This window comes from Hemiscyllium ocellatum, chromosome 6, assembly GCF_020745735.1.
Source record: "Hemiscyllium ocellatum isolate sHemOce1 chromosome 6, sHemOce1.pat.X.cur, whole genome shotgun sequence".
Classification (NCBI taxonomy): domain Eukaryota; kingdom Metazoa; phylum Chordata; class Chondrichthyes; order Orectolobiformes; family Hemiscylliidae; genus Hemiscyllium; species Hemiscyllium ocellatum.
The window spans coordinates 101,403,540-101,425,560 of record NC_083406.1 but is presented as its reverse complement, the minus strand read 5'-3'; the positions used below and the strand labels follow the sequence as shown (position 1 = coordinate 101,425,560).

The 22,021-nt window shown below is 42.3% G+C and overlaps 1 protein-coding gene across 3 annotated transcripts in view; it reads right to left on the bottom strand.

Annotated features, from left to right (window-relative positions):
- Positions 1 to 1,338: 1,338 nt before the first annotated feature.
- Positions 1,339 to 22,021, bottom strand: part of LOC132816511 (rho guanine nucleotide exchange factor 17-like) — a 440,614-nt gene continuing 419,931 nt past the window's right edge. For all 3 annotated transcript variants that reach the window (XM_060826198.1, XM_060826199.1, XM_060826200.1), the window contains exons 15-21: positions 19,202 to 19,448; positions 15,853 to 15,939; positions 14,059 to 14,126; positions 12,300 to 12,448; positions 11,083 to 11,257; positions 5,444 to 5,710; positions 1,339 to 3,315 (exon numbers count right to left, since the gene is read on the bottom strand). In XM_060826198.1, coding sequence (XP_060682181.1) covers positions 3,110 to 3,315; positions 5,444 to 5,710; positions 11,083 to 11,257; positions 12,300 to 12,448; positions 14,059 to 14,126; positions 15,853 to 15,939; positions 19,202 to 19,448 — 1,199 coding nt within the window. In that variant the 3' untranslated portion in view covers positions 1,339 to 3,109. The remainder of the gene's footprint in view (positions 3,316 to 5,443; positions 5,711 to 11,082; positions 11,258 to 12,299; positions 12,449 to 14,058; positions 14,127 to 15,852; positions 15,940 to 19,201; positions 19,449 to 22,021) is intronic.

Sequence of the window (22,021 nt, the reverse complement as noted above, 5' to 3'; positions counted from 1 at the left end):
CAATTGCTAATCAACTTATGATTCGAAACATTAAGTTGTTTTTCCTCATCATTCTAGAATCAAATGCCATATCTAAAAGAAGCAAGAAGGTGTGAGCAAGGCAGAACTTTCGCTTTACATTTTAAAAAAATACTCAAAACCAGTGACCAGTTGTTTGACCTTTCAGAAAGGTGGGGGGGTGTGTGTGTGTGTGTGTGTGTGTGTGTGTGTGTGTGTGCGGGAAGTAGAATGGAACATGCCTACTGACCTTCAAATTTTTAATCAGGCAAAATGTTTGAGGGAATGTTGTATATGTTCACAATCAAAGAACATCAGGTTTAATTCATCCAGCTCCTTTTAGGAGGAAATTAAAACAAAACAGGCAAATTATACTCTGGACGCAACAGGCCAAGGGGCTCGGTGTGTGACTCACACCATTAATGCAATTGTTAATACAGAAATTGCTGGAAAAGCTCAGCAGGTCTGGCAGCATCTGTGAAGAGAAATCAGAGTTAACATTTTGGGTACGGTGACAAGAAGGGCCTGAAACGTTAACTCTATGATTTCTCTTCACAGACGTTAACAGACCTACTGAGCTTTTCCAGCAATTTCTATTTCTGTTTCTGATTTACAGCATCCGTAGTTTAGATTAGATTCCCTACAGTGTGGAAACAGGCCTTTCGGCCCAACAAGTCCACACTGACCCTCCAAAGAGTAACCCACCCAGACCCATTTCCCTCTGACTAATGTCATATAACACTATGGGCAATTTAGCTTTGTCAATTCATCTGACCTGCACATCTTTGGAGTGTGGAAAGAAACCGGAGCACCTGGAGGAAGCCCATGCGGACACAGGGAGAATGTGCAAACTCCACACAGACAGTCGCCCGAGGCTGGAATCGAACCTAGGACCCTGGTGCTATGAGGCAGCAGTGCTAACCACTCAGCAACCGTGCCGCCCCTATTCTTTTGGTTTTCATAAAAAACAGTTGTCTTCATTTGCAGGTATTAATTCTAAATTTCAGAATTTGACTTTCAAGGGAAAGTTGCCGGCAATTATATACCGTATATCTGAAGAGCATTCACTTCAAAACAGTGAATAAAGTAAGCAAACACTGGACTGAATTCTTGACTCCAGTGCACTGGTTTCAATCCTTTGTTCTGTGGAAGCACTGAAGAAAAATATTTGCCTGAATCTGAATTTATGAAATGCAAACTTTTAGGTTAAAATGTATTTAAATATTACTTCGGTAAATCCTTTGTAAGCCTTATAGATAGATTATTGAAGATCAAAATTAAAGCCATGTGGACAATACTAACAGTTTCCATTCAATTGGAGACATCTTAGATTTCCATTTTCTTTGATCCTCATTCAAAGTCATTTTCGTGTCATAATTCAATGGTCTCATAAAACATCTTACCCAACCACTCAAAAGAAAAACTGAAAATTGTGAAAATCCCCAAACAGGTCAGTGAGAACCTATAAAGAGAAGTGAGTTTATAATATTTTGGCTATTAATTGCGCTGGAATGTCCAACTTCTGCATTTGTGCTGACTTAAGACCAAACATTTCATAATAAAACTGTTGTTTTATCACAGAGTCGTAAGGGGCAGAATGAAGTGCCACGGAGAGTTGGGAGAAAAGCAGGTTGGAAAAATTGTAGTTCATTCATGGAGGTTGAGATCCACATACTTCAGTCTCGCATTTTCAAAAAACTCGACTACACAGAACAAACAACCAGATTAAGCCACAAAATATAAAAAAAAACTTGTGTCAAATGTCTAGAGATACCTTTTAAACATAAAAGATAAATGCATAAATTAAGTGCTGTAAAAGGTAACTAAGTTAAAATGAACATAAATACTGTACAGGAGGACCAATGTGATATAACTGACCAAAAGTTAGCTTCAGCTATGATTATGGTCTTCATTAGACCAAGGTGATTATGTGGCACTAATTAACTAGTGCTTCAGCAGATGTCTGAAAGTCCTCTGGTTGAATGGTTCTAAACAAGTGTTGGTCCTCCATGATCTTGGCCACATATTGCACATTGTCACTTTACACACCCTCTCTGGCTTCTGTATAAACTGGCTCTATTCTACACAGAAGGCAGTTGAACGCAGCCAAGCACATACCGGAACGCTGCAGCTGTTGATACATGTTGAGGTACTTACAATGTAATTCGTCGGCCCTCTGAATTAATGTGACAGTACAAAGAAATTTTGAGTCATGCCCAAAAGGTGATAATACTACAAACACAGTTCTCTCTCATGCAGATTCACTGAGAATGAACGTTCACATACATGTTTGTCTTGAGTAGATCAGTACATACACGCATGTCATGGTGAGTTCCATTTTGTGGTTCATATAAATATGATGCATTAGAGTGAGGTCTTCTGATCGCCAAAGGCCGCTTCATTTCAAATAGCAACAAAAAGCAGAGATCCACTGTCACAATATCCATGCAGATCACCAACATTGTTCTAGACAGGTTCCCACAGATGAACTTCTTATTGGAAATGATTACTTGGACGTTACACAGCCATGTTGCGATCAGGTTGAAGCACAGATAAAAGTTCCACATAATTTTTGCTAAAAGATACTAAAGTCAGCTTCTCAATTTTTGGTCAGACAAATAAGGGATAATGGGAAAGACAGCTCTGGTCATAGAAGACAATGTCCTGGACAAAGTACTATTCCCACAATCCCTTGCCTTTTCTTTTGGTTTAACTTTTTTTTCAACATTGCATTTTTTCTTGGTCCCAAACTTATGTGGCTTCTTCATCAATGGGAACCTATAATTATCACAGATGATGGGGACTATTCTCCCTAGCTCCGTTCGGTCACTCAAAAGCCCCAACAACTGTGAGCTACTTCACGTCCACGTCACACTGTGCGACACAGAATATAGTATCACAAGCTTTGCGGAGAACTCAGGCTGAGCATTTTGCAATCTGCAGACACATCTTAAGACCTGTTGATCATTCACTCAGGGGTCCTGCTCGTGTACAGTTTTAAAAAAAAGAACAAACAATGCGCACAGAGACTAAATGCCCAAGCATTAGACAAAGCACACTGGGAGACAAACAATTAAAGTAGTCTCATGGCCAACACCAGGCTCCAATCTTCTCAAACACGCCACAGAAGCAGATGGTTGGTGCTATCATCACGGCCGACAGTCTCACTGCTGTTGGTAAGGCGAAAGTCCTCATAGCCATCACCTCCGCTGATCACCAGCATGTTGGTTTTCAGTGGAATAATAGCAGACGATCGGCGTCTTCCTGAATCTCGCTTCTGGGAGCCAACCAATCTTTCACCACCTGTACTGGGGCGGCCTAGTGGATTAAATTGAGGAGTTAGAGACTTTATACAGAAATACTGTTCGTGCACATTTTATCAATCAGGCTGAATGTTTTGACCCTAATCTATTCTGATTTAAAAAGAAACCTCAATGTACAAAATCTCAGATTGGACATCATGAAAGTGTGACCTTTTTAGAACAGGGAATCGTCAAATGGCCTCATCGCTTTTGCAATTTGTCTCGGTTTCTCCTGAAATACTTCTCCTTTCGTGATCTTTTACCCATTGACATAACTCACTGCAACAACAGCCCCAGTAACTGATCCCAGATTTATATTGTCCTTCGTGTGAAATGGTTCTGCTTGAATTTCCTACTTACTGAAGATTTCTATTATGATATACTATGTTCTCTAATTTTTGAACATCTTTATCAATATGTACAATTTACCCAGGGTCAATTTAATCCACTCTGTCTTATAATTCTGAAGGGTAGTGATATGTTTTGTATCACAGTCAGTGTACCTTTCAGAGACATGCTCATGTCAACAGCAGTGTAATATCAACTGTGACCATAAAATATAACAGCCTCACATTCCATTTCAACTTGGTTCACTTGAAGCATGAAACCCTACTGGAGGCATGCTGCTCCATTCCTGAAGAAGGGCTCATGCCCGAATCGTCGATTCTCCTGCTCCTTGGATGTTGCCTGACCTGCTGCGCTTTTCCAGCAACACATTTTTCAGCTCTGATCTCCAGCATCTGCAGTCCTCACTTTCTCCATGCTGTTCTATTGTAATGCAATTTCTTTACCTTAGTGCAGACATTCATGTGCCTGAGAAATGTAATGTTTGCATATAATAGTTGTGATTTTAAAAATGTCATATAAAATACTTGGATAGTATGAGCTTTCATCAAGCAAGAACAATCCAACCCCGTTCTAGCTTTCCTATGACACTGACTTTTCAGTTCTGGTATAATTTTGGTTGGACTATGATATACCGGAACCTTCCTGTTGCAAGAACCAACAATGTACTTATTAATTCAAATATCTTTCCATAATTGTCCTATACAGGAGCATCACTGCTTCTCATCTGCCTTCTATCCCACGGCTAATGCAACCCATTATCATTTGTAACTTTGTTTTTCTGTAGCCAAGCCTCTGGCTGATGATTTAAGGCAATAACCCAAAACTCCCTTTCCTAATCAAAGCATGGAACAATTATTTCATTATAAAAGTACTTATTGTCCACTTTTGTTCAAGTAATAACTCATGTGAATGTGCTTTGTGAGACACACCAATTTTTAAAATGATAAATATTTAATAAACAAGTTGCATCACAAGCGTCAGCGTCTCTTTCTAACAGCATGTTTCAATTGTAAAACCATGAGAATGCAGAACTAATCAAGACAGGGCTAATGAAGCCACAACATACAAAAAAACCTCACACAATAATCAGGGTAAAGTGCAGGAAATAAATATTCCCATCTTCTTATTCCCTCCTGTCCTTCAAAAGAAATGGCATTTGTTAAAGAGCCCAGGAGCTGAATGGCCGGCAGCCACATTGTGAATTCCATGTAATTCTATGTACAGGGGGTCTCCCATTTCATAGAAGTCTGATTTATGAATGCCTGTACTTACCAAGGCGATCTCATACAGGGGTTTACATTTTAAAGAGCAGATGTACAAATGTTTCTTGTGTTTAAGAATGGCTACTTTACATTGTCCTGCATGTGTTCCAACTCCAGAATGGAACTCATTCCCAACATGGGGACTGCCTGTAAATACTACAATCTCATCAATAATGGGCAATGTTGGTCAGTATATGTAGAGCTATTGTTGGACTAAAAACAGAGGAACAATACAAGTTTCCAGTGGAGTACATTAAAACCTTATACAGAATTAGGCAGTACATAAACTATTATAAAACCACAGTAACTTATTATTTCTCCTTTGTTTGTAAATACTTCACTGATAGAAGAACCTTACTGTGTTATCTCAAACATAGTTATGTGTAGCATGCAGAATCACTTTAAAATTGAAAAATCAGGGGCAGTGACTAAGTCAAATTGAATGAAATCAAAGGCAATGTAGCTTTCTCATGGCTTTGGTACACAGAAACAGTTCTGAACAGAAAGATTGAAAGTCAAGGGTTAAAGACTTGCCTGGGTCCCTTGCTGGCGGGAAACTGAGATCAAAGACTTCTGGCAATTCAATTGCTGTGAGGAACCGAACATGTCCCGTGTGTCCGTGTGCTGAACCCATGGGTATTAAAGGTGTCCTGAGGGAGGTGGTATTGGCAGTGACATGGGGATTGGAGAGTGTTAACACCACACCAGCACTTGTTCCAATCCAGAGAAGGTCTTTACAGGCAAGTAGGGCAGTAATTCGTAAGCAGGCAGCTTTGTGCTGACGAATAATGGCATCGGAACCTGTCGAGGGAAAAAAAAACATATTATACGTGGTGCTCCAGGGCCTGGTTAAACCCTAACGAAGATTCACAATTAATATTTTACGTATTGTTTACTTAAGTCAAACAAGATTGCGGCATCTTCCACTTCATAGAATATTAATCACAGATTATCTACAAACTTTATCTATTGCTGCATTTGTGTTCTTCCTGTAATTTTTTTCATACCTTTAGGGGGTGCTGGTGTCACTGAAAAATGCCAGAATCTTTTGCTATTTTTCAGTACCTTTGAGAAGGTGGTGGGGATCACTTTCTGACAAATTAGTTTTTTCGTCTGCAGAGGGCAGCAAAGAGTCAGCCACACTGCTGAGGGTCTGGAATCATATGCAGGTCAGACTGACTATCAGGGAGGGCAAAACATGGAGTCATAGAGATGTACAGCACGGAAACAGACCCTTTGGTCCAACTCATCCATGTCAACCAGATATTCCAACCCAATCTAGTCCCACCTGCCAACACCTGGCCCATATCCCTCCAAACCCTTCCTATTCATATACCCATCCAAATGCCTCGCAAATGTTGCAATTGTACCAGCCTCTACCACTTCCTCTGGCAACTCATTCTATACACGTACCACCCTCTGCATGAAAATGCTGCCCCCTGAGGTCTCTTTATTATCTTTCCCCTCTCACTCTAAACCTATGCTCTCTAGTTCTGGACTCCTCCACCTCAGGGAAAAAAAAATTGTCTATTTACCCCATCCATGCTCATGATTTTATAAACCTCTCAGGTCACCCCTCAGCCTCTGACGCTCCAGGGAGAACACAGCCCTAGGCTATTCAGCCTCTCCCTGTAGCTCAAATTCTCCAACCCTGGCAACATCCTTGTAAATCTTTACTGAAGCCTTTCAAGTTTCACAACATCTTTCTGACAGGAAGGAGACCAGAATTGCACGCAATATTCCAACAGTGGCCTAACCAATGTCCTGTACAGCTGAAACATGACCTCCCAACTCCTGTACTCAATACTCTGACCAATAAAGGAAAGCATAGCAAACGCCTTCTTCACTATCCTATCTACCTGCGACTCCACTTTCAAGGAGCTATGAACCTGCACTCCAAGGTCTCTTTGTTCAGCAACACTCCCTAGGACCTTACTACTAAGTGTGTAAGTCCTGCTAAGATTTACTTTCACAAAATACAGCATCTCACATTTATCTAAATTAAACTCCATCTGCCACTTCTCAGCCCACTATCCCTAGATCCTGTTGTAATCTGAAGTAACCTTCTTCGCTGTCCACTACACCTCAAAAGTTGTTGCCTAAATCATTTTAAATTGTCAGTGTTGTTTCATGAATGTATGATAAATCCATTACAGTTGGGCAGCTAGTAACAATAAGAAAAATGTTTATTCCAGACTAATGCAATATGTCCCTGCTTTTCTCAAAGCCAATCCGCATTGCTCAGTTATCAAGTAACATTGACAGGTCATTGGGGAGTAAAGGCTCCTGATATTCCTCTTCAGGGAAAGTGCAAGGTATAGGTAAAGTTGCCATAGCCCCAGAGGGCTGCTGTCACATTGAAGAAAGATGTCTGATGGTGGTTTAACCTGACAGTCACAACAGCTCAGGCAAGGGGTAAGCTTGACAGAGTAGAAGCTTCAGGGTAACCAGAATGGATGCAGGAGTCAAACCTGCACTGTTGGGCATCACTTGTATCACAAACCAGCCATCCAGCCAACTGTGCTAAGTAGACCGAAAGCAGGGGGGAAAGCTCTCGTCAATGATCAAAAGCAATGCTTGAATCTAATGAGAAATAAAAGTCTGAACACATGTTGCAAGAGACAAATAATTAAAAACTAGCCAGATACAATCTCTCGGCTAGACTGCATAACTTTAGGAAATAGTCAAGCTTGGGCAGCTGTGGGCAACACAAACTTATTTTAAAAGGTACAGGTTTGTCTGGATGTTATGGCAAGCTATTAGCAGAGGACAGCAAAAGAGAGAGAGATGGACTTTCCAAATTTTTAAAATAATTTGTGGGGATGAGGGTGTCATTGGTTGGACAGCGTTTATTAAACAAAGCAAACGATGGCAGTTATATCCAAATGTTTTTGAGAATCCAAACATCCTGACTTTGCAGTGGGTTCTGGCGAAAAGTTATTGATCTCCAATACCTGGTGGAATTTAATATGGTTGGTTGGTGGGCAGTCAGTATGCAGCAAGAAACCTGGGGTCACCCCCACTGATCCAATGGCCGAGAGCTGCGATGGAATAAAGATTCCTAACTGCCTGCTCCCCGGGGTCATTTAATTGTTGCACCTCCGAGCGCAGGTAGCCTGTCCCTGAGAGCTTGGTTAGAGACAAAACAAACTGCAGATGCTGGAATCCAAAATATACAGGCGGAGGGTGGAACAACACAGTAAGGCAGGTAGCCTTAGGAAGTGATGTCAACATTTCGAGTGTAATCCTTCTTCAAGACTGGGAGAGGGTGTGGGGGGAGCTGCAGATAAAGGGCAGGTTGGGACAGGGTGGTGAAGTGGGGATAGGTGTAGACAATGGAAAAGCACAGCTCCTTGGATGCTGCCTGACCTGCTGTGCTTTTCCAGCAATACATTTTTCAGCTCTGATCTCCAGCATCTGCAGTCCTCACTTTCTCCTAGGTGAAGACAGGGAGAGGGTACGACCTGGTTGGTCAATAGGATTAAATCTGGTTGGTGGCAGGGAGGAGTGGAAAGGAGGGGGAGGGGCTGGGAAGGAAGTCGAGGGATGGGAAGGGAGGTTATTTGAAATTGGAGAACTCAGTGTTGAATCCTCTGGGCTGTAGGCTGCCCAGGCGGAAGATGAGGTGGTGTTCCTCCAATTTGCGCTTTGTGGTTCATTTTGGCAATGGAGGAGGCCAAGGGTGGTCATGTCAGAAAGGGAGTGGGAAGGGGAATTGAAATGGTCGGCTCCTGCGCGCCTGGCTGAGATGCTCAGTGAGCTGTTTCCTAAGTGTGTGTTCAGTCTCTCCGATGTGGAGAAGACCACATAGGGACCACCTGATGCAGTCAACTAGGTTAGAAGAGAGGAAGGATTGTTTGGGGCCCTGGATGGAGATGTGGAAAGTGGTATACCAGCAGGTTTTGCATCTTTTCCAGATGCAGGGGAAGGTACCGGGGTTTCTGGGGGGGGGGTCAGGCGGGAGAGTGGCACACACCAAGGACTGTTGAAGGGAACGGTCCTTGCAGCTGGTGGGGGGTGGGTGGGGGAGATGTTCTTGGTGATTGGGTTTAGTTGGAGTTTGCAGAAGTGCTTAAGGATGCTGCATTAGATGCTTCCAACTGATTAGAGACCGGCAGCTCTACAGTTCCAACAGCACCCTCCAGGAGCAGTGGCCAATGTTGGTATTGCTCTGGGGCCTCTCCAGAGATCGGCAATGGATACTCTGAAGACAGGCAAGTGAGGAAGTATGGGAAACTCTGGGGTTTTCTGAGTGGCCTTCTCAACTAGAATACCCCTCCCCCGCTGCTGACTGAACACCAGCAGCAGCCGGAATGAGGTCCTTAACAGCCTCAAGTGTTGCCCAGATGGCCATCCCAAGCCTTGTCAACCTGGACATCAATGCAGAAAGGGGAAGGCAGTTGGGTCACCACCTTGCAGCCTTCTGCTCAATCCTGCGCAAACCCAGCATTCATCCAAACACTTTAGGTCTCCATAGATATTGTTGAACATTCCCAGAATTTTCTGTTTTGCTAACTGAATTCTCAACAGATCTGTGTTTGCATTTTTGTCAATAATCCCCTCTGCACAATGCAACACCCAAACTGTGACCATGCTGTTGAGCAGGGAGTGGTCAGGATACTATACAGAATTAAGGCCCTTCATTCGATTACTGCTGAACAGACCACTTCACATGATTTGAGATAATGGCCTAAATCTTCCGGAATTGGGATTGTCGGATATCGGATGCAAGTTGAGGGATGTATGTCGGTATCCCTGAGAAATCTTGGTTCACACAGAAGCGATGAAATTGCTACATGGTTTGAACCTCCAACAGGCTAATGTATGTAGGGCTCCTGCCTGAAACATCGATTTTCCTGCTCTTCGGATGCTGCCTGACCTGCTGTGCTTTTCCAGCACCATTCTAATCTTGATGCTGATCTCCAGCATCTGCAGGCCTCACTTTCACCTCAAGATGGGAGACTTGGATCAATTACATGGAATGTACCTGCATTGACCCTGAAAAGGTTAGTCGGGTTAATGACTCAATGATTAACAGCATAGCACAATTCAGCATAGACTCAACTGCCCCTATCACCCCTTCACTATCACCCAACCATACCACTAATCAGCTGACCACCTGATACATCCCTGACTAACCCAGTGCTATCCTTATTGATCTGGGGTACACGTGACTCCACACTGACAGTAATGATCCATATCCAGATCTCAACTGCCCTCTGAGGTTACCAAACCAGCCACTCAGTAGGAGGGCAATTAGGGATGAGCAATAAATGCTGACCTAGCCAATAATATCCACAACCTAGAAAGGAATTTAAAATAAACTCACCCAGCCACTCACCAACCCTCCTCAATTCTGAAATATTTAATCACATACCTTAGTATAGAGTCATAGAGATGTACTGCTTCATTATTTTTTGTCCCTGATGAGTCACAGAATCCCAACAGTTTGGGAGCAGGCTGTTTGGCCCATCGAGTCCATACTGACCATCCAAAGATTAGTCCACCCAGATGCACCCCGCTATCTTGTCCCTTTATCTCTGCACTTCCTAAGGCTAATCCATCTAGCTTGCACAACCCTGGGCACTATGGGCAATTTAGCATGGCCAGTCCAACTAACTTGCATACCTTTGGACAATGGGAGGAAACCAGGGCACCCAGGGGAAACCCAAAAGACATGGGCAGAATGTCCACACAGACAGTAGCCTGAGGTTAGAATTGAATCCAGGTCCCTGGTGCTGTGCAGCAGCAACGCTAACCACTGTGCCACCATGAATGCCTCCAGTGATGCCCGGATCAGAGTACTGACAATGCACTCTGCATAATATGAACCAGATGGATTTAATTCCTCGCACTACCCTATCCTCCTCACACTGAAGGCACTAACTGAGCTGAAGTGGAGTTTCCTAGATACCTACTGATGCCTCACCCATGTGGCCATTCACCCAGTGAAACCGCTACTTCACAGATTTTCAAACATCACATTTTCAGAGAAAATGTTTCACTGTGGGATGAAAGTGATTGCTTCTAAAATGCATCTCTGCTTTTGTATCTCTAACCTACCTTGAAGCCATCTTATTATCTCCGAGCCATAAAACATTGCACGTTGCTCCAGCTACATTGACTTCTCAGATACATTACGGATATACCGCCGTGAAGTGTTTTGTTTTTACCTGCGAGCATTTTGTGTACTGCAGGAGCTACGTCGACCTCTGCCAGGTTTTCATAGGTGCCAGCGTGGTAGAGCTTCACCTGCGCGCTGCTTTGGAGTGCGATCCAGACTCCCAAGCTGGAGCTCACCATACTCGTCACACACCGATTGGTGTCTTGTCCAATCTGGATCATGTGCTGCCATTGAACGTGGAAACAGACAAAGGGTCAGCAATCTCAACGTTTACACAAGGTTGCTCAACATAAGGACAGATTTTCTTCCACTAGAGTACGCCATGATGCCTAATTACAGCACAGTACATTCCTCTTCATCTACAGTGGCAAAACTCCACAAGGTTCTCCAACTGTCACTTTGGCGGAACATTATAACCAGGAGGAAATGCCTTCACCTTCACCGCATGGACAGTACAGTTCCACCACCACAGTCTCAATGGTAATAAAGGATGGGCAGTCAATTCCGGTCAAGTCAGCCATGTCCCTTTCCCGTAAATAGATTAAGAATAAATGAGTGGTATTCAGCTGCATCTTAAAAGCAGAGCACTGTGCCCCCCACTTTGTATTTATTAAATTGGATTTTTTTTATAATTACAAAATCGTCAAGCATTTCTACTTCATGTTTATATCATTCACATTTTAGGTGACAATATGTTTCGCAACAAGTGATATTGTTTAGTTGCTGTACTGGGCAAATGGAGGCAGGTTGAGGATCATGATTAATTCCTTCAGAAAATTAAAGTGCAAGCCCATCACTTGGCCTTCAGGGTGTCATCACTTGCTGTAGTTTAAATGTGACAGTAATATTATGGAGGCAAAGTGGACAGACTTGCACTCCCAATGTGCCCAAGTTCCTGATGTTTACGGCTCCCAGGTCATATTGTGTACTTGGATGGAAATGGAAAAAAACCTTTTATGACAGGGTTTTCGGCATTTTAAATTTTAAAGCATTTAAGTGGAGCCAGTCCTCAAGCCTATGTTCTAAGTATTCATATATTTTCTGTTATGAGAATGGCGTCACGTTATTTTAATGTGGAAATTAAAACTGTGCCAAACAATCAAATTCAATCCAGCGGCACTACCCCACTGATGGAATGATTGTTCCTTTACGTTGCATGGGATGTTAACCTGCTGGCTGAGGTGCCAAGGTCTACCTTCTGACTGCTGTGGATCGGAGCTGGTGTTTGCATTTACAGATAATGCCAACCCACTGCTGAGCACTGACCTCCTGGCAAAGTGTGACAGTGTTGATGATGAGAATCCGGTTCTGGCATCCGCACCAAAGCTTTCCTGCCACCTGTACCATCTTGGTGACAGGATTTCCTGGCGATCCCAAGCACAAGGTGTTTGAGTTCTGTGGATCCCAGAAACTTCCTGCGTTGGGGCGAAACACAACAAATAATTAAGAAAAATACTGTGGCAATCGAGGGGATCAACCATTAAGACTTTCCCTGACAAGCTGAGGAAATACTTAATCCTTTTGGTGGCCAACCCATTTTCCTCTATTCATTATCAAGATGCAAAGCCGCTGTTGAATGAATGTGAACATTAAGTACGTGTTAAGGCTGCTTCAGATCAAGGTGACAGTTTAATATTTGTCTTCTTTTCAGTCTGTCTGCTTTCAATAAGAGCCAAGAATTTAACAGCAGGAAACTGCTAATCAATTTGATGGAAATCCCGCAACGTCTTTTTTTGAACTAAGTTACCAGAATGTTAACTTTGGCTTTAGACACATGTCTAAAGATGAAGAGATGTGCTTATCGTGTTTGGTAAAGGTTCAATCAGAAACCGTTAAACTATTAATTTAAGATAAAATTTCTTTGCTAACTAACTAAAAATCTGGTTAAAAATCACACAACACCAGGTTATAGTCCAACTGGTTTAATTGGAAGCACACTAGCTTTCGGAGCGACGCTCCTTCATCAGGTGATGAAGGAGCGTCGCTCCGAAAGCTAGTGTGCTTCCAATTAAACCAGTTGGACTTATAACTGACAAAGTGATTTTTAACTTTGTACACCACAGTCCAACACCGGCATCTCCAAATCATAAAAATCTGGTGAAAGGGTGAGAGGGCTAGGTTTATTAGGGGGATGTAATTTTAACTTTGTGAGACAGTGAGAAAATGTAGCAGCCGGTCTGACATTTCTCCTGATTTTCCCTTCTGCTGAAGGCAATGGACGTTTAGTAGGAAAGTTGTAAAATCAGCTGCAGCTTTGACACCACTCGCCTTGTGCCATTCCACAAATTAAAATTAACTACAGTGTTTCTAAATGAGTGGGATGGCACAATTATGATCAGACAAGCAGCTAGTTTAATGAACTGCACCCCTGTTAGTTAATTTGGCAATTGGCCTAGAATGGAATTGAACTGTAAAATAATGGTCCCAGGGTCAATGCTACTGAGGCAGCTGGATGGTGGCTGCAGTTTCACAGGGGCTTTAGTCTTCCAAGGGTATATACAGCCCCATCGTTGTCATCCAGTTCTTTTCTCTGTATACTGTTCGAAAGTATGCATTGTCAGGAGAGGATTGGGCTTGGCAGTAGGGCACTTCACAGTCACGTAACCATTCCAACTTTCAAATCCAGGGAAACTTGAACTATTACAGGGACATCTACAAGTCCATTCCGTTTGCTGATATATTTTTTCTATGTGGAATAAAATAGCAACATTCAAGAGAAATAGGTAATTTGGTCCCTTGAATGTGATCCATTATTCAGGGGCTCCGACCTCTGGGAAACATTGAGTGAGTCAATGCATTTAGGCAAAATGAGTAAATTTTGTTTAAATGTGCCTGTAAATTTTAGATACTTAATATATTTAATGAGAGATAAAAGCAAACAAGGAATATTGCATACTCTTAATAACTCTTTGAGATAAACTCTGCCACCTTATCATAGATTTTGTTTACTAGAGTGACAACACTGGGTTTACTAAGGTGTTCTTGGTAGTTATCTGGCTAATCCAACACATAACCCTCAACAAACCTGCATCTCTTTGATAGACCATCAATTCACCATTTGCCAATGAGACAAAGACTTTGTTGTCGAGGTACCTATGAGAGAAGGAAAAGAAGTAGAGGCAGATAAACTGGTCGTATCTCATAGTGCTTTCAACCAAACAGCAAGTACCTGTGTCATTTTGCACAAATACCTGTTTTTGAGGCATTTCAAGTGCAAAGATGTTTGACAGCTGCTCCCAGTTTTCATGCACTGGTCCGTGTAGAAACAGACATTCAAAACTCATCAGTGTATGCCACCATTTGCCCACATTGCTTTAATAGCTTCAGCAATGATGCCATTGTGGCTCACCATTGCCTCACAGTGCCAGGGATTCCAGCCTTGGGTAATTCTCTGTGTGGGGTTTGCACGTCCTCCCCCTCTCTACATGCGTTTGGTCTGATTTTTTCCCACAGTCCAAAGATGTGCAGGTTAGCTGGAGTGGCCATGCTAAATTGCTCTGTAGTGTCCAGCGATGTGCAGGGTATGTGGATTAGCCATCGTAAATGCGGGCTTATGGGGACAGGGAGGGTGGATGGGAGGGATGCTCTTTGGAGGGTCGGTGTGGACCCGATGGCCTCTTCTGCACTATAGGGAGTTTAGGATTTAAGTCCAAAAGGAAATTGAGACATATATATTTTACATCTGAATCATTAGCACTGAGAAAATGTTGGAAATTATTGTGAATTTTAAGAATTTGAGGAATTCTAATATTGCGAATTCTCCCTTGATTATGTGCTCTCCCTTACTATTTCAAGTGATAAAAATATCCAAGAGTGTGTCATCTTTAACTAAAGTACCAGATCTCTGGCAAAAATATCAACTCAACTACACTTTTGCTAACTTTCAAAATACAAATTAGAATTCCCATCTCTAAAGTTCTTGCTTAAAAGCTCATGTCCTTAGCATCACAGTAGCTCTGCAACCCTGCTACTGACTCTTCATAAGCAAGGAATCATTGCCATCTCATTTGTGGATGCAACTTCAGATCCAAACACTGGGGAATTTGCTGCTGGTAGGATTTGCTACACAGTACAAGGATAAACCTCCAATGGCTAAAATACAGGTGGCACAGTGGCTCAGTGGTTAGCACTGCTGCCTCACAGAGCCAGGGACCCAGGTTCAATTCCAGCCTTGGGTGACTGCCTGTGTGGAGTTTGCACATTCTCCGGGTGCTCTGTTTTCCTCCCACAATCTAAAGATGTGCAGGTTAGGTGAATTGGCCACGCTAAATTGCCCACAGTGTTCAGGGGTATGTAGGTTAAGTGCATTAGTCAGGGGTAAAATGTGGAGTAATAAGATAGGAGAATCGGTTTGGGTGGGATACTCTTCGGAGGGTTGGTGTGGGCTTGTTGGGCCTACTTCCCAAATATGATGACAATAGGCTTAAGAAACCAGCACTGGAGTGACAGTCTGCTTGGATCCAAAAGAGCCGGTGAGTTCTTTCTTTGAGGCTAGAGCTTATGAACTACTCAGTTTGACAGATTCTTCCAAATACCAGGCCTGGCTGTTCCCCCCTTTACACCTATTTTCTAAAATATTTTAATGCAACCTGCTCAGAGTTTATGGAGCAGGTGGGACTTGAACCCAGACCTCTTGGCCCAGAGGCAGGGGCACTATCAGCCCTGATAATAAATCTCTAACATCGTCATTTGGTTGGGACACAAATAACTAATCCATGAATCCCAATCAGCTGCCAGTTGAACAAGCAGGAGCACAAACCTAGGCGCTTCATGAAAGAGTGGATCTAAAATACATGTGAAGCATTGCTGTTGTACTCACAGGATACACATGACTGCCGCAGAGTGCTGCATTTTCATACTGTTCTTCCGGTTCCGGATGCTATCAGACGACTGATAGACATGAATGCTGAAAAAAGAAGTGGACCAACATTATCAAGCTCACAGGAAGCTGCAAAGGTTTGGAATGATAACATAAGAATATAATAAATAGGAGCAAGAGTAGGCTAGTCAGCCCCTCAAACCTGCCCCACCATTCTATAAGAGGTCCACAGCACAGAAAACGGTCAAGTCTGTGCCAATCAAAAGCAACCACCTCGCTATTCTAATCCTATTTTCCAGCACTTGGCCCATAGTCTTTTATGCCTTAGCACTGCAAGTGCACATCTAAATACTTCTTAAATGCCATGACTGGTTTTCCCAGGCCTCAACTCCTCTTTCACAGCACCTCCTCATTGCCCTCAATTCCTCCACCGCCTCTTTAAATAATTTCAGTGATCTAGCCTCCACAATGCTCCGAGGTAGGGATTTTTAGAATCTTGTATAGTTCAATAAGATTACCCCTCATTCTTCTAAACTCTTATGAATAAAGGCTTAACCTGCTTAGCTGTTCTTGCTAAATCAACTCTTTCATCCCAGGAATCAGTCAAGTGAGTCTCAGTTAACAGCCTCCAATGCCAGCCCATCCTCGCTTAGACTCAGGGACCAAAACTGGACAGGGTACTCCTGGTGCTCCTGTATTCCAAGACCCTGTACAGCTGTAACATGACCTCACTATTTTTAAACTCCAACCCTCTAACAATAAAAGCCAAAATGGTTGCCTCCTTAATTTCTTGTTGCAGTACCTTTTGTGTTTCATTCACAAGCACACCCAGATACTTCAGGGCTGCACTTTTCTTTGGAGTCTCCATCCATTTAAATAAGTGAGTGGCTCTGGATTCTTTCTTCTAAAGTGCATGACCTCACACTTCCCTCCATTAAATTCCACCCACCAGGATTTTGCCCACTCACCCAATGATATCCCTTTGCAGATTCCTTAGATCCTCAGCATATTTGGATACATTACACTCTGCCCCCTCTTCCAAGTTATTAACATAAATGGTAAATAATTGAGGTTGTCAGACTAATTCTTGTGGCACTTGATTAGTTATGTCATTCCAATCCGAAAGAGGCCCATTAATCTAAACTCTTTATATACTATGTGCTAATCAATCTTCAATGCATACTTGTACATTATCCCCAATACCATAAGCTCTTAACTTGTGTAATAACCTTTTATGTGGCACCTTATCATATACCTTCTGGAAATCAAAATACACCACATCCACTAGCTCCCCTTTTTCAAGTCTATTTGTCACATCCTCAAAGAACTCTGGAAAATGTTTCAAATATTATTTCTCTTTCACAAAACAATACCGACTTTGATTGCGATAAGCTTTTCTAAATATCCTCTGGAAATGCTACGTCTTGTGTTATTATAATATTCAACCTGACCATTTGGTGGCTTTGTTACAATTCAATAGCTGAGCTAAACTCTATAGAGTCACAAACGGAATCAGAAATTGCTGGCAAAACTCAGCCGGTCTGGCAGCATCCGTGGATAGAAAGCAGAATTAATATTTTGGGTCCCGTGACCCTTCTTCAGAACTTTTCTTTCTACAGAATCACAAATGATTTGAATTGCATACAATGTGCATGTGACTGCAGAAGTTACAATAACACCCAGTTGTCATGTTACTATAATTACTGCAAGGCAAATGATTTTCCGTTAATAAAAGAACATTTGACGCAAATTTAACAAGCGAATTGAATGCAACATGGCAATAGGTGCCAAATGCTATTGTCTCAAATTTGTTATTTGTATCAGAGGTGACTCTGTGCTAGTCCTTTCCATTGTTACATTCACTCTCAGTTGTGCCTCAATGACTGAGCTAATATTCTGCCGCACTGCTGTGTTTTCACTACTGTCTGCCTGTTCTCCCATTCTTCTTTCCGAGGGCTGAACTTTGGACCTCTATTGAATTGGTCTACGTTTGCGGAAAGCCTTGCAGTGGACCGCCATTGCCTTCTGCAGGATGGCTGACCAAGAAACCCTCCCATTCTTAGTGCCTGCCATCAGGCATAATGGAATAAGTTAGAAGCTAATGATCAACCTATTTGGTCATGTTCCAAATGCACCTTCCATGGCCAATAAATCCTGGTGTGGGGCAGGTGGGGAAGTTATCTTTGCACCACAAGTCCTCATTTTCTCTTCTAAACAATTTATATTCTCCAGTTATGCATATTTGAAAATAGAACACAGAACATAGAAAAGTACAGCACAGAACAGGCCCTTTGGCCCACAATGTTGTGCCGAGGTTTAATCCAAATGTAAAATATAATAACTTAACCTACGCACCCCTCAATGCACCCCTCAATGTGTATGTTCAGCAGTCACTTAAATGTCCCGCATTCCATGCATTCACAACTCTCTGCGTATGTTCTACCATCTATCTGATACTACAGCCTCAGCAAAACCTTCCTGATCACACATCATATTTATCTTTATTTTTAAAGGTTTTTAAAAATTCATTTGTGGGATGTGGATCACTGGCTGGCCAGCATTTATTGCTCATTCCTATTTGCCTTTTTATCAGATGTCTTGCATTTAAGGCAAGGACAACTCTAATACATTCTTTTAGCTTTTTAATTTACTCGATTATAATTTTGACATCATTTATCTCCTGCCTTTGGAACATCGACCTACCCTTAGACAACTTATTTAGAAGGTTGGGATGAGTCATGAAATGACCGATGGAATCTGTTGGAAGTAAAATTTTTGTGTTTCAATGTCAGTCATAATCTTAGTGATATGGCAACGAACAGCAAAAGATTGGGTGTATGCTTGTGAAAGATGAATCTACAGGCTGTGGGGGATGAGTGGGAGAATAGAAGCAATTGGAAAGCTCCTTGAAAGAGTTGGCCCATACACAATGAGCCAGATGAATGTCTTTCTTGGTGCGAGATTCTGAATTTGTATTAAACTGCTTCAATGCATTGATACAGTGGGAGTCAGAAATGAGTCATATGGAAGAGGGAACAGAATACCGTTCCTAGTCCCACTGCTCCGTCCATACTACCCCTAACTCCCAACTGCTCTCTCCCAACACCAAGTCTAACTCCAATTCCTACTGATCTGTCATGCATGTTACAACACATGAAATCATAAGCATAACTACAAGAAGTAACTAAGATTCTAAAGTTTTTATCTCTACGAGTAAAATTATGCAGACAGTGTTCCAACCAGTGCTGCTTTCCTAATTCAACTTGGCCTGGCACTTAAAAGACACCATATGTTGACCTTGCCTTGAACTTTACCAGTGAATAATTTGAATGAGAAAGTGACCACTCACCAACCATCTTCTGTTCCAAGCCACATGGAGCTTTGGTTAGCCTCAGGATCAATGCTCAGAAGTTCCTCCAGGCTTGCTCTGGTGAAGGACCCTCTACTCGATCTCCTCATTGCCCGACCATCCATTGGACTGTCACTGTTCCTTGTTTGACACGAAGTGTTGGAGTTGGTGATGAAATCAGACTCAGGTTCCTCCTCTGAACTTGTTGTTTCTGTTGCAAAATCTTTGGAACTTGACATCTCCTCATCTGCAAGAGAAATTCATTGGTGTGGATTAATTGGCTGTGTTTCTGGCATGAAGGTGAAGGGTGAGTTTGTCTAATCCAAACTTTTTTCTTTCTCCCATGTGCTGGAGTGCTAACTTTGTTCCTGTTCTAACATCACACCATTATTTCCTCTTCGAGTTCATTTTTGCCCATTATGCAGTTCCTTCAGGAGTCAACATATTTAACAAGACTGATACAGGACCTATTCCAAAGTAGGTCATGCTACACCTGGCCATTAAGTTGAGAGAGATACAGGTTGGATTCACATTCAAATTCAACAATCTAGAGAAATACTTCCAACAGCCCAGTAAATGCCAATATATTGATGAATATAGAAACTGTGCAAGATTTGTGTATACCCCTCCCCTTTCTATGATGCTATAAATTGATGCACCAATGTTCTAGATTTATAATTCTTAATGGTAATAGCTTTGCCAAGAATCTGTACCTTCAGTGTGCACTTTGAAACAAACTCTAACTCTTTATCTTTGTGAGATTTCTTCATAGAAATATTTTCAAATCACAAGTAGGCGTCTTAGAGATTACAAAACATTTGGAATTATGTTATCTTTAAATCTCTGAATCTTCTTGGGAGAAGGAACTTGTTTCAGGTGAACAAGTGTATTGCTTAATCACTATGGATTAAGAAAGGATGTTTTCTTCAAAGGATTTTAAACTTTTCAAGAAAACACTGAAACGCTTTGACATTTTTGAGAACAATTCTCCTTTCCACAAGTCGTGGCATTTTGCAGATCTGGTAAGTTACAGTCTGAGGGGCAAAAATCCACAAAAGTCAGGCTCAGCTGTAGCAACTTGGGGAAGCCAACTACTGGAGCTGATGGAAAATTTCTATGGATTGTGTAAAAGCCAATCTCATTTGAAAAATGGAAAAGTGTGTCACGTGGTAAACCCTGTGAGATGCTGAATTAACTGATTCCAGTCACAGCCATTCCTAGTCCACATTGGCCAAGGTGAGACCTCAGTTTATTAGATTCCCTACAGTGTGGAAACAGACCCTTTGGCCCAACAAGTCCATACCGACCCTCCGAAGAGTAACCCCACCCCGACTAATGCACCTAACAACTATGAACAATTTAGCATGGCCAATTCACCTGACCTGCACATCTTTGGAATGTGGGAGGAAATCGGAGCACCGGAGGAAACCCATGCAGACACGGGGAGAATGTGCAAACTCCACACAGACAGTCGCCCAAGGCTGGAATTGCACCTGGGACCCAGTGCTGTGAGGCAGCAGTGCTAACCACTGAGGCAAGGTACCACTGGGTTACCAAATATCCACAGAACCATGGTATGAATCATGACTTTACAACAGTTGGTGCCAGGAGAAGGAATTGGAATGAAAATTCCTAAAGAAAGAAAGGAATATTTTGGGAGCTTGTGTACTTTTATTCGTAGCTTTGCAGGCTATTTTAGGAATGTAGGAACACAGTAGATCACTGCCCCAACAGCATTTTCCCACACCATCCTCACATGCTTTAATGCCTTTAGTATCTATAAAGCCACAGATTTGTTAGGAGAACATAGCATGGCAATAGAGTGTTTAATCTGAGAGGTACAGGAGATTTCGTCAATGCTTCTCCCCCTTGCCAAATTCCTGATCTTACAGTTGGGTAAAGGTATCATGGGGGAGTCCAAAACTAGAGGACATAGGTTTAAGGTGAGAGTGGAAAGATTTAAAAGGGGTGTGACAGACAACATTTTCACGCAGAAGGTGATGCGTGTGTGGCGGAGGTTGTTAAAATTACAGCATTTAAAAGGCATCTGGTTGGGTATATGAACAGGAAGCGTTTAGAGCGATATGGGCCAAATGCTGGCAAAAGGGACAAGATCAGTTTGGGATGTCTGGCCGGCATGGACAAGTTGGACCAAAGGGTCTGTTTCTGTGTTGTATCACTCTACGACTCTGCAACTCTAAATAAAGTTATGAAAGATATGGATAAGGTGGATAGTCAGAGTGCTTTTCTCAGGGTGGAAATATCAAACACTAGGAGGCACAGGCTTGATATGAGATGGGGAAAGTTGAAGGGAGATGTGTGAGGAAAGGCTGTTACACAAAGGGTGGTAGCTGCCTGGAACTTGCAGCCAGGAGAGGTATTAGTAGCAGATACGTTAGTAAAGTTAAAGAGGGATTTGGACAGATAACCTGCACAAGCAGGGAATAGAGGGATACAGACCATGTATAGGTAGGTGGCATTTGTTTAGAATGGCATCATGTATGGCATCTGGTTATCTGAAGGGCCTGTTTCTGTGCTGTACTGTTCAATAGAGTTTTGCACACTTCTCCCTTACAAAGTGATACTGCCAAAGGATACTGAGCAGGTCTGCAGTGAATGGGAGTGGGAAATATCCCATCGAAAAAGAAGAAACTGAAAATTAATGGTATACATAAAGATACCAGAGCATTATTGAGGATGGATGTGAAGGAGACAGTGACACAGACCCATCCCATTTGAAGTTTAAACTGAGAACAAAAGTAGTAACTAAAAAAAACAAAATATGGCAATGTGCCACATACAAGTAATAACCAGAAAATA